The 12,687-nt window shown below is 58.2% G+C and overlaps 1 protein-coding gene across 1 annotated transcript; it reads right to left on the minus strand.

Moving 5' to 3' along the window:
• Positions 1-1,564: 1,564 nt before the first annotated feature.
• On the minus strand, positions 1,565-12,646 carry LOC119095102 (dynein intermediate chain 3, ciliary). Its single transcript, XM_037217992.1, has 16 exons — positions 12,559-12,646; positions 12,063-12,142; positions 10,967-11,076; positions 9,966-10,127; positions 8,370-8,516; positions 7,819-7,933; positions 7,099-7,352; positions 6,391-6,639; positions 5,693-5,796; positions 4,935-5,070; positions 4,525-4,671; positions 4,021-4,120; positions 3,347-3,507; positions 2,616-2,736; positions 1,867-2,256; positions 1,565-1,686 (listed from the first exon to the last, which is right to left on the minus strand). Exons 2-16 carry the CDS (start codon positions 12,133-12,135, stop codon positions 1,565-1,567), a joined length of 2,391 nt encoding a protein of 796 aa, XP_037073887.1. The 5' UTR covers positions 12,136-12,142; positions 12,559-12,646.
• Positions 12,647-12,687: the final 41 nt, after the last annotated feature.

Genomic DNA, 12,687 nt, shown 5'->3' on the forward strand with positions numbered 1-12,687 from the left:
CCTGCCACCCGACCCACTCGGCTTACCTCCGAACACCAGGTGTCGTGCACAAACGGCGGTCTTCACCGTCGCGACCACGCAGCCAGCGTCTCCGTGTGCACGCCGACTGAGGTGCGGAGCCGGTGGTGCAGCGGTGCGCGCGCCCGCCATGCTCGCTAAATAAAGCGAAGTCCGCAGACTGTGTCGCTGCCGGTGCACCGGAAGTAACAAGTGCAGCGCTTCTCCCCATGCTCCGACCATGCGCAACGTACTTGGTTTGGTGCAGACGTAGAGAACATGCCATTTGAGCCTGACACATTACATGAGCGTGCAGAAGTTCCTTCGTTGGCTGAAGCTTCCAAGGTGATCATTTTGAAATGTTTCGGGACGCAGGAAACTGAAGCACATATGACGAAAGATCGGGGGACTTTAGAGGCTGGGGTGTCAGGTCCGCTTAGATTTAAAACTTTCCGTCGTCCTGAAATGCACATTTGAGATCTAAAGTTTTGAAGCCCTGTGCTCTGGGGAAAGTCCGCTACGTATGCACACAATATGCCCTGTTGTAGTTTTTATATTCTCTTTTTGTCCTCATGACCCTCATGAAAGGTAAAAGCAAACGAAACAAAATAGTTCGATTTTCCGACGTGTCGTACAAGTCGCTTAGTCACTATTCAGCCAATTCGGCGTCTACCGAACATCTCGCAGCATTCCCGTGCTTCGCACTCCAACACCGTCGACAGGAACGGCTCCAGACGCCACGGGTAGTCCTCAACGTCGCTTTGCTCAGCGCACCCTCGCCTGTGCGCCCGTACGGGGGCGTTAGATTGCACCAGCACGCATCCCGCACCAGTAGCCAGCTCGTGCGCGGGCGACCTGCTGTGCCAGAACAGGACCGTTGTGACGTCGCCTGGACGTACATTGTTTGTCGAATCATTGCCAGGGGCTTCTGCGAACATCTGCGGCATTGTCTTCGTAAACCAGAAGCTGTCGAGGTTCACGTGCACTTTCGGCTTCGCTACCAACCATTTGTAACCGAACGCATCGGTAAGGATCCCCCGGCAGCGTGTTCACGTAATCCCCACGTTGAAATTAGCTCACCACTCGCTTCTGCATTATCATATTTCGCGCAAATTGGCCTAATTTGTATCTCCTCTCTGCAGCTTGGTAGAAGGTCTTCGTTTGATATTCACTCCCAAAAATCGGCGTTCATCCAGTTTCCCGTTTCATTATCCCCTAGAGCTTGTTAAGCTTCCCTAGAAATGCCATTTTCACTCGTTTCAGGCGTCCACCTGACAACCTCTTTCACAGCATCCACTCCCAAGCACGCTCCCTCTCAGCTGCTTCACTCCACTCGGGAGCGTCCGACCACTCATCACCATTCGCGAGCTTATCCCATTGCGGTGTTCCACGGTGTCATCGCGATGTCATCGCGGTGTCATTATGCCCCACCTTAGCCACGGATCACCTCTCTTCCAGGCTTTAGCAATAGCCCCTCCTCCCTCCGCGTCCCCTCCTCTCTCCGCAGCCCCCCCCCCCCTCCCCTTCTCCTTCTGCTTGTCGCCGGTCTTCTCTGGCAGTCACCAGCTCACGAGTCGGTGGTCTGGTCGGCCGTGTCCTCGGGGGACGTGGCCTCGGTCTCCTCGCGGCTCGGGTCCAGCAGGTCGTCGACGGCCGCCTCCAGGCCGTCCACCACGTCGGCGATCTGGTCTGCCACGGACATGACCGGCGCCAGGCCCGACTCGTCGTCGCCGGCCGCCGTCACCATGCTCGACGAGCCGGCCGAGTCGTCTGTCGGTGCCGTCGCCGCCGCCGACGACGTCGACTCGGCGGCCGCCGCCGCCGACGAGGCCGCCGTCGCCGACGACGCTGCGGTCGCCGACGAGGCACCCGTCGCCGATGAGGCGCCCGTCGCCGACGAAGCCTGCGTCGCTTCCGTCGACGAGGCTGTTGCGGCGGCCGTGGACGACGTCCTGGCCGCCATAGTGGACGACTTGCGCGCAGTGGCCGTGGATGACGTTTTCGCGGCCATGACCGACGAGATCTTGGCCGCCACCGTGGACGAGAGCTTAGCGGCCATGGTGGACGAGGTTTTGGCGGCCATAGTGGACGAGGTTTTGGCGGCCATGGTAGACGAGGTTTTGGCGGCCATGGTGGATGAGGCCTTGGCGGCCATTGTGGATGACGCCTTGGCGGCGGCGGTGGACGAGGATTTGGCGGCGACTGAGCCAACCGAGCCCTGCCTGGCGGCCGAGCTGGCCAGGTTAGCGCCAGCGGCATCTGTAGGGGCGGTTACCGCCAGTCAGAGGATGGGAGGGGGCGCAGGACGGCACCGCAACAGGCACCCGCCTGTGGTACACCGCAAGCATCGTGCTGCCGGCCGGGTCTGTGGGGACGGTGCGACGGGCACGAGAACAGTGCAACTCATAACGGCTGGAAGGTGTCGCAAAACGTTCAAAATGGGAGGTGGTGGTTATTTCGGCACAGCGTAGCCTAAACTAAAAAAAGGCAAAAAGTGACGTGCCCATTTGCTACCCGACATGACACCAACGTGCGCACCCGACGTCACTCTGACGTCACGGCAGTGCCGGCGCCGTGGCCCAGCCACCTGCGCTATCCCTGCGGCGACGGGGACGTACCCTGCGGGCCGGGCGAGTCGGCGCTGAGGTCGGGCGCCTGGAAGTCGACGCTGTCCAGCTGCGCCTCCACCCCCTTCTCGCTCATCTGCCGCTGCTGGCACTCCTGGCGTGCCGCCTTCTCCTGCGGGCACGCGGCACCGACGACGGCAGGTGAGAGGACGGGTGATAACAGCGCGTGGAGACGCCGACGTTTGCGGCCGCGTGCGGGGCGACGCGCGCTCCGACTTCAGGAGCGTACGCCGGCCATGACGTGACGGGGCGTTCCTTCGCGAGGCTCGCCTCAACGCCTCATTACGTCCATCAAGTCCCTCGGAGCACAGAAGTACGAAAAACACTCTCTGCAAGCGTTGATATGTATTCGTCGGCGCTAGCGGCAAAAATGTGTCGCTGTTATTTCACAATGCTCCGAGCTCCACGGTAGACAACTGATGGTTGGGCCGTCTCGACCTCGAATTTGGTTAAATCCCAAACGACGACAGCGCACTGGGGAGGCCGTGGACGCTTACGAAACCCGGTAAAACGAACGTGCAAATACTTCACATTTTAACAGCGCAAGTAATAGCTGTGCATTCCCCCTCTCGAGCAATTCACATCCAATATTAAGCACCCCGTTACCTGTTCCAACACGGGTCGCCACAAACCATCCTGGCTTCCGTGGTCCTCACAAACCACCAATCAGCGCCGCCATTTAGATTCGGCACTCGCCCGGCCCAGCCCGGACGCCTCCCCACCTGTAGCGCCAGCGTCCAGCGGCACCCGCACGGCCCCACCTTGTACACGGTCCCGAAGAAGCTCTTCTGCGCCTCCTCGATCAGCTCCACCTCGATCTGCTCCTTCTCGGCGCGCGCGCTGGCCGTCAGCGTCGGGGAGATGGTCGACGGGCGCTCAGACACTGGCGGCACCGGCGGCGGGCGCGATCAGAGGGGACGAGTGCGGTCAGAGGGCCGGGTGCGGTCAGAGGGGCCGGATGCGGTCAGAGGGCCGGGTGGGGTCAGAGGGCCGGGTGCGGTCAGAGGGCCGGGTGCGGTCAGAGGGGCCGGATGCGGTCAGAGGGCCGGGTGCGGTCAGAGGGCCGGGTGCGGTCAGAGGGGACAGACGCGGTTGGAGGGAACAGGCGCGGTCAGAAGGGCCGGGTGCGGTCAGAGGGGCCGGGTGCAGTCGAGGCCCATATGCGGTCAGAGGGGACAGACGCGGTTGGAGGGAACAGGCGCGGCCAGAGGGATCGGATGCGGTCAGAGAGTCGAGAGCGGTCATGTTTTGGATTACAACAGACGGTATCCTGGCATGCTCAGCTCCGAAAGACAGCATCCTGACTGATCGGATGCACCTGGTCCACTCCCATCACGTGCGCAGCGTGCCAGTGCTGCCCTCGGGGCGGCCATCACGTGATCGACGCGCGTCTCACCGGCGGAGTTCGCGCTGTCGGCCTTCATCTTCTTCAGCAGTCGCGCCTCGCGATTCTTCCCTTCGAGGATTTTCTCACGTCGCGTCTCCCGCTCAAACATCTGGCAAACGGGGCAACATCGTGCACAGACACAACACCCGGCTGCGGCAGTTCCAAACTCACATGGACACGAGGCATCAGCTGGCTGGAGCGGGTGAACCCCGCCCGAAAAGGTCATCGGTATCAAGAGAACGGCACAGGAGTCAGTCCCGCCTCGTGGCGCGCACGCGATCCCCACATCGGTACGTCGCGCGGTGTGTGGCGCTTATGGCAGGGCGGGAGGAACAACGAGTCAGTTGCGAGAGCCTCAGACTTCCCCGCGAGAGGCTCGGGCTCGTTCGCGGGTGAGACAACGACCCCGCGCGCCAAGTCAACCGTCGTAGTCTCTGCCACTCGACGGAGTGCCACACCGCCGCGGGACCAGCCGCGGCCACGGCCGGAGCCGGTGCCGGGCCGGCGACCTACCGCCGTCAGCACGAGCCGGTCGTTCTTCTGCGAGCTGACGAGGCTGTCGGAGAGCTCGAGCAGCGTGATCTGACCGTCGGCGCTGCCGGCCGCCAGGATCGAGCCGGCCTCCTGCACCCGCAGCGTCTCCAGCTGACTGTCGCCCACCTGGGGCCATGTCATGTAAGGTCAGGTCATGTCAAAGCACTGCACCCGCGACGTCTCCAGCTGTCACCAGCCTCCTGGGATGGTATCACGTCAGGTCAGGATATCGCACAAAGGAACACTGTTCTTTTCTGTGAAAGGACTTGCATGGCTAACCACACGTCGTATTCTCACGTTTGTGGGGGACCGCAGATATCGCGCCCTAGTCTTCAGTCTTCATCACCATCTCATTTGCGCTAAAGATGGAACTAGCGGATCCCACCTACCTGTACGGTGAGTACGGGCAGCCGCTGCTGGTACAGAATGTCCCATACGTCCACGGTGCCGTCGGCCTTGGTGGTGAAGAAGACCGAAGGTCGGCTGGGGCTCCAGGCCCCGTTTGTCAGGCGCACCTCGCCGTTACTGGGGACGGGCTCCGCCTAGTCAGAGCCGCCGCCAATCAGAGTGTAGCACGGCTGGAACTCAGCCAATCAGGGTGAGGCATGGGTGGCCAACGGCCAATTGGCGCAGGCTGTGGTTACCAGCGATTGGCAGGCAGTCGATCTGTTCGGTTAATGAATCGTTAGCCAGAGCTGATCACGGCCCACAGCCAATGAAAAAGTCGGGGGACAAAAACAGCCAATCCGATATCGCGAAACTTAAAGACTACCAATCAAACAGCCAGGACTTATAACGAGCTAATCAACGCGAAGCATGGCGTTCATGATCACGTTCATGCGAACGTTTATGTTTATGTTCATGTTCATGTTAATACTCATGGAAAAATGTTTTTGTGGTGTTAAGATCCCGACCCTAATCTGCCGACCCATGCCCGACGGGCCGCCGACTGTGCAGCCACTCTGAACGCACTCCCCGAATACACCTGGGAGTGTTTGTGCCCACAACAATTTGGCAGGCTTTAACTTACCAACGTCACGCGCGTACTCAGGGCACTCAATCTGAAGTCACTCGGGAGCATGCCGGATGTGGCCCGTCTCTAGCGGCGTATGTGCGTGAGTGTGGGCGGGGGGGGGGGGGGGCTTACTCGGTCCAGAAAATGGCGCTCTCGCGACACTCCTCCGACCAGATCTTGGCGCACCAGTCGCCGATGGTGAGGAAGTTCTTCAGGAAGGCCGGGTTCCGCTGGACCTGAGCAGCGGATAGAACACAGACGTCGCTGATCCCTGTTTACTGGACACTGGCCACAGCCAGGAGCGTCAGGCGCCAGTTGGTAATGAGCAGCCGTCATGAGTTGTGTTACAGCCAAGTTCGGCGAGTTTACGTGGAGAACGAAGTGCTCACACATCGCATGACGATGTCTGGATGGCCAGGCACAAAGTGATGCGAGAACAGATGAACAGCAGAAGTCTTGGTTTGTAGTTCCTGTACCTCTAATCGTCTGTATGTTACCACGTGACCGTATTCCGACTTCATAATAACGCCTCCTGTTCGTCACCCCCAGCATCCACCGTTTCTACAGCATAATAGTCCCTCCCCCCTCCCCCCGCTAAACAGCCGAACATTTCGCCAGTCCTCTGAACGTCTGGCACTGGCTTCCCCACCTCGCACGTCAACACCGACTGCCGGCCGACCCTCTCTCAACCGCCCAGCCCCACCCACAGACCCACGCCAGCCCCATCCACAGACCCACGCGGCCTGCAGGTCTGTGGCCTAAGGCCCGTCCGAGGGGAGACCGTCTCCCATTCCCCTCGCCCCGTCACCACCGCCCGGCGCGGCGCCCACCTGCTTGACGGCACCCAGGTGGGCCGAGTAGATGGCGGCGATCTTCTCCGTCTGCGTCTTGCCCTTGCGGTTGCACTGGATGACGCAGCCCTGCTCGGTGCCGATCATGAACTTGGTCGGGATGGTGGTCTCGTACTCGAGCACGGTGGCGCCCTGCGCCAGCCGCAGCGACGGCTCCTGCGTCTTGTTCACGTCAATGATCAGCGTCTCCGTCGGCTCTGAGAGCTTTCGTGTGTCCCACCACAGCACCTGAGGTCGGCGGCAGGCCACGTCAGACGACCTGAGGTCAGCTGAGGTCGAGAGATCTGAGGTCAGGGTCAGGTCCCATCCACCAACGCCCACCGTGGTGAGGCGACAAAGACGGCCGCCCCACAAAACCAGCCGTATATCAGCGCGCTTCTATGTTTACACAGCATTAACGTGTGAAGGTAAGCGTCGGCGGTCGCCGAGCACTTTCTGTGCCTTTCATCGCGAGCAATAATGAATACGATTGCTGGCGTCACGTCACTGACCACCGTCCCTGTCATCACTACGGGGTAAGTGTATGCTACCACGAGTCCATCTTGCGACCGCCGGCACCTGCACGTCCTTCAGTTCACCACCGCACCCGATGCCGAACCCAGACCGCCCGCGCCAGAAGCCGTTGTTTCAGACCACCTGGTTACGTCCCCATCCGGCCGACACCCTCCCCTCCCTGATCGTGCTCACCATGCCGTCGGTGGAGGCGGTGAAGAGCTCGGTGCCGGACTTGGAGTTCACCCAGACGGTGCTGTAGACGGGGTCGCGGTGGCTGGCCTCCAGTGTGCTCATCTCCACCGGCTGCGGGCCGCGCCGCCGGTCGAACCAGCACACCCGGCCGCGGTACGTGCCGCCGGCCAGCACGAACGACTCCTTCGGGTTGAACTCGACCGAGACCAGGCAGTCCGGCGGCGCCATGGTGTAGTCGGGCCGGCTCGGGTTCTCTGTCGGCGGCGACGGGCGTGGGGGGAGGGGCGTCAGGACAAGGGGAGGTCACGTGTGACGGCGCAGCCGCAGGGATGGGCGGCGTGTCCTCATGACCTTGAACCGTGACATCATACCTCGGCGGCAGTGCGTGCAGCGCAACTTCTCTTTACGCCTGACGCGGCGTTGCATGGGACGGGTGTAACCAACACACCTGCCTTCCTGCCGTCATTCGCCGGGCGGTACCACTCCTGATAACATGGACCGGCGTTTTTGGCCGGGAGCCTCGCACAAATTGCTAAACATACCATTCAAAGTAAGTTGCAACAAACACGATAACTCTGCAGGACGAAGGACCCATCGACCGTCTTGCCTCCGGTCCCCTGTGGCGAACTGCAGACCGAGTCAGTCATGGCACCGGCTACGCAGACCGCTCCCCTCCCCCCCCCCCCCCCCTTCTACGGACGCCAAGCGGCAGCTGCTCACCCACGTCCCAGACGAATGACTGGGTGGGCAGGTCTTGGGCGCTGCTCTGGAAACGCAGGCTGGTGTAGGCGGCGGCCAGATGAGAGGCGTCCGGACTCCAGCTGAGACTGGACACCTGACACAGACACACGGCGAGTTATACGGGGTACATACGGTGAGAGGCGTCCGGACTCCAGCTGAGACTGGACACCTGGCACAGACACACGGCGAGTTATAAGGGGGCACATACAGTCAGAGGCGTCCAGACACCAACTGGGGCAAGAGACCAAAACGACAAACACAATGGGATCTGTGTGGAGATAACAATTCTTCGAAATCCCAATGGCAGCACTAAGAGCGACGCTCTAGCGAGCGGGAGCCATCCAACAAATCTTTGTGGTGGTGGCAGCACTCAGTGCTGACTCGTTGACTTCTTTAACAACTCCTGAGACTGACACGAATATTTTCAAACCTCGTTCTTGTAAACGTCATTGGCAGGCCGAACCCAGTTAAGCAGCAAAAACGCGGGACGAGCGAATACATGTATGGCCATCAGTAGTGGGGGACCTTACCGCCCTGTGGACGGGACAGGGGTCGCGGAAGACGTTGATGGTCTTGGCGCTGGTGGTGTCGTCCCCGGGGGCGTCACCTCCTTCGCCACCGAAGTACTCCTCGTAGATGTCCAGCGTGTTGTTCTGCTTGATGCAGTGCTCCATCATCTGCCCGCCAAGGTCACGCGGGTGAGGTCACGTGGTCAGGCCTCAGGGCAGGTTAAGACCATGTGATCAGGTCACCGAGTCAGGGTAGGGCGACAACGTGCCAGACAACAGCACCAGCGTGGTGATGTGTCAGGCGTAGCGATGTGTCAGACATAGCGATGTGTCAGGTAAAGCGATGTGTCAGGCGTAGTGATGTGTCGGGCATAGCAATGTGTCATACGTAGCGATGTGTCAGGCATAGCGATGTGTCAGGCGTAGCGATGTGTCAAATCAACGGATTACAGAACGGTATCGGGTCACGGATCGCCGGGGGTCACCGTAAATCGGGTCAGACCCCGCGGGACGAAGCCAGGCTAGCTTGTACCGGCGCGTCTCTTTCTTGCGCTGCTATCGTCAAAAAGACCACAACGGCAGCGGCTACACGCGTCACAACCAACAGCAGGAGAGACAACAGCGGCGCGTCACTGGGTCGGTGACGCGCCACGTGATGGAAGATCGGACTCTGACTTTGACCAAAATATTTGAAGATATGGGGAAACAGTCGGCTCCCTCCTTAGATGCGTCGCACATTCTGAACTCGCGGCGAGGACGTAAACCGCATGATATTTGGCCAACGAGCCTCGTGCGCTACAGATGTTGCGACTATGATGGCACATGGATGCTTGACATAATGGTAAAATCATCATGCATCATCATGTATCATCATGGATGCATGGCATAAGATGGCATATGGATACTTCACGCGTACATTGCGCACAACACAAATCGAGCGCATAGCGGCGTGGCTCGTAACTTCCCCATTTTATGGTCATTACCCCCTAGCGCCACAACACAAATTTATGGCCACAGACCGTCTCACTGACTCTGATTGTCAAGAGAGGGTACAAGACGAAGGGCAACATCGCAGGATGCAATCATTCAACAGTTTAGCATCTTGACGCCTGCGGCGAAGTCCTGGTGTACCGCAACAACCCTTGCTGAGGATGAGCCTGCTTTGCTGTTAATGATGATTATAAAACAATAACTAGAGTAGCAATAATGCCACTAACGATGACTGATAAAAACAAATAAAATAAATTCTTTATTTTCCATGAAGCTGCCATTGGCACAGCTTAGCTCACCAATGCTTACACCAGTTCAAGGAATGAGACCAGTTGAACATTCTGCCAACGCGGGATTCGAACCCAGGTCCTCTACAAACTCCGACATACCGTCATCGGCGACACCGGCACTCCCCTGGCATCAGGGATTCGTCGAGCTTTTATGAAGGGAACGCGACGTACGTCATCGCGAACCCTTTTATGGAACGCCATCTACTAACAGAGGTTACTAACAGAGGTTACAGAGGTTAGCGATCAGGAGCCATGGTGCAAACGGGGTTCGAACCCGGACCTCCCACGTCGGAACCGAGGGCGCCTACCACTCGGCGATCGCGTCGCCGACACTCACCGAGCCGAGCTGTAGCACGGAGGACATGTACACGTCGTCCTTCTCCACCTTCTTCTTAAAGCGGGTCGTTTGCTCCACGTCCTGGGGGTTGATGTCCTTGGGCCAGCCACCCTCAGTGTGATCGACGCCCGTTGTGGCGTACTCGGCGCGGTCCGTGCTCACCTGACATCAGGTCACAACAGGGGGGAAGGGGGGGGGGTCAAATGAAACCGGCTGGGAGCCTGCGCGAGGAAGATAGAGGTCAGTTAAAAACAAAAATGGAAGCATGCAAAGTCCTTGCAAGGCTGCATCCGGTGCCGTCTTCATCTTGAAGCATACTGTTTGGGGCATAAGAGCCGTCACCGCCCACAGCCCGAACGAAAGACAGAAGATTGCCGAGCCCTTTTCACCTCATTAAACCAGTGCTCCAACAGGACTATCATCGGTGTCAGAGCCCGGTGGCAGTGGCCGTTACTGAAGGCGAAAAGGACGTCATTGCATTGCTAAACTTATTAAATATCGAAGGGATATAATTGCGTTACAGACCACCTGATTTGCACTTGTATTTTTCCCCTTTATTTGGTTGCCGTGCACCGGTTAACACTCTACCAGTGACCGCCCCGTTACTCGGTTCCGGTGCGCCCCGAGGCATAGCTATCCATTGACTGGGACTTTCCCAGCTCATCTCAACCATCGTACTGCAAACACACCGTGTTGTGCGAATTGTGCGCTTCAGCGTCTGAATTCCACGCGGGCATCGTCTTACTTCGCGCCCTTGTGAAAACGCAGGAGACATGACAACCATGACATGAGCCACCAAGAGACGTGACATGACATGACAACAACCGCTGAACACCTCGCCAACCCCAGTCGAAAACCAGATCACACGTTGCATCAAACAATGTGTCAACTCTAGCCGGAGCACGTGCTCTGCCTCGCACATCCGACAGCCTCGCTCCCGCCGGGCTCGTGGCGGATTCTCGGGCCGGTGGGCCGAAGAGACGCGGCAGCCGTTGACTGACCTCATGCTCCGACATCTCGCAGCCGACCTGCGTGCCGCGGTGCACCGGGTTCACGTGCAGGAACTTGGCGGCCAGCTCTGCGTTCGGCGCGATGTCGCACGTGATGGCGGCTTTTGCCGGCACGCGTCAGGGGTCAGTGTTACGGGTGATGACACTAGGCGGGCACGGTTCGGAGGTTAGTGTTATTGGTGATGGCGTGATGCGGGCACGGGTCAGAGGCCAGTGTTACGGGTGATGACGCGAGGTGGGCATGGGTAAGAGGTCAGGGTCACAGGTATGACGCGGGGCGGGCACGAGCTGGATGCTAACGGCGCGCTGCCGCATCCCAGAGGTCAGACTAAGCACGGTATTCAACCGGAACTGATTGTGATGACAAATGCGAGACGAGCAGCCAAACGCCCGTCCAGCACACCGGTTCACGGCACATGGTGGGGCAGGGACGCAATCCGGGCCAGAGGACGGATAAGCAGCGCGCTTAGGTAGGTGCGTGAGGAATCGAAATGTTCGCGAGTGGTTAACAACTTAAACAATAGAACACTGTAGAAAATACAACTTCAATTATGCACTGTGCATCTAGAAAGGCAGTTTATTGAGCGCCGGATGTTGTCATCAAAGTAGCTGATGCTGTGTCATTGCCTTGGAACACGACATTCATCAGGTGAGTTCGAACTCCACCCAAGGTGGTGCTTTTCCCGATTGGCAATGGAGAACCCTTAACAAGGGGCGCGCCTATCAGCGTCATGACGCTTGAAACTTGTAGTTCCCGTCGAGCATGTGTAGTTCCCACCACTTCGTAGATTGGTTTAGTGGCCAAGAATAAGCTGTGCTTAGCGACTACACTGACACCAACTTCACCTGAACCAACCATCAGGTGAACAAATGTGCATAACAGAAAGAGCTATTGCAAGGGATGCTACAAGGTGGGCGTGATGCCTCCAGACTTATCAAGCGCTCGCATATAGCACGCACTGCGGCCATACTCACAACTACTTGCATTCACCAGCGCGTTGTCAATGTGCTTATGTGCTATTCGCCGCATGCTACGCTCGGTATTCTCATGTACGTGTGCGGCAAATGCTACCGGTTCACTTCACACCTGGCTCGCTGTTGAAGAAACATTGTCGCCCAAATTCCGAGCGCTTCTTGATGTAAACGTATTGGAAATCCATCGTGAATCTGGAAACAAAACGATGCGGCATGTTAAAACATAAGATTTGAGGAGATCTGCCCCTGACGTACTTAAGCTAGCAGTCGAATCTAATCGCGACAGTGGCAAAACCTGACGGACGGAACCGTGTCGATCATAGCCGTACACACCGATGGTGCAGCAATGTCGGCACGATTCGGAAACATCGCGACGAATACGAAATGCGCGAGCGAATTAGCACAAACGACCGCAGAATGGGTTTTAAGCCGTTTCCTATTCCATTTCGCGCATTCCAGCTTCTTTTGTCATTATACGTGGCCGGTCCTTGTTAAAACTGTTTGTCGTTTCCAAAGCCTCGGACATGCATGCCGTGTTACCAATTGACTGCGCATGTAATATATTTTCTGCACGAGTCCACGTACATGCACCGCAACAAAATACTCACTGTGTCAAAGCAGGCAAATTCAATTTCAGTCGTCGTAGGCGCACAGATCAAACCGCACCAAACCCGAAAACCGCCGAGACATTTCGATTTCAATTCCTTACGCACCCTGGTTCGGCTCATCTCCGTTGC

The sequence above is a fragment of the Pollicipes pollicipes genome, unplaced genomic scaffold (genome assembly GCF_011947565.3).
Source record: "Pollicipes pollicipes isolate AB1234 unplaced genomic scaffold, Ppol_2.1 Scaffold_4219;HRSCAF=4965_pilon_pilon_pilon, whole genome shotgun sequence".
NCBI lineage: Eukaryota > Metazoa > Arthropoda > Thecostraca > Pollicipedomorpha > Pollicipedidae > Pollicipes > Pollicipes pollicipes.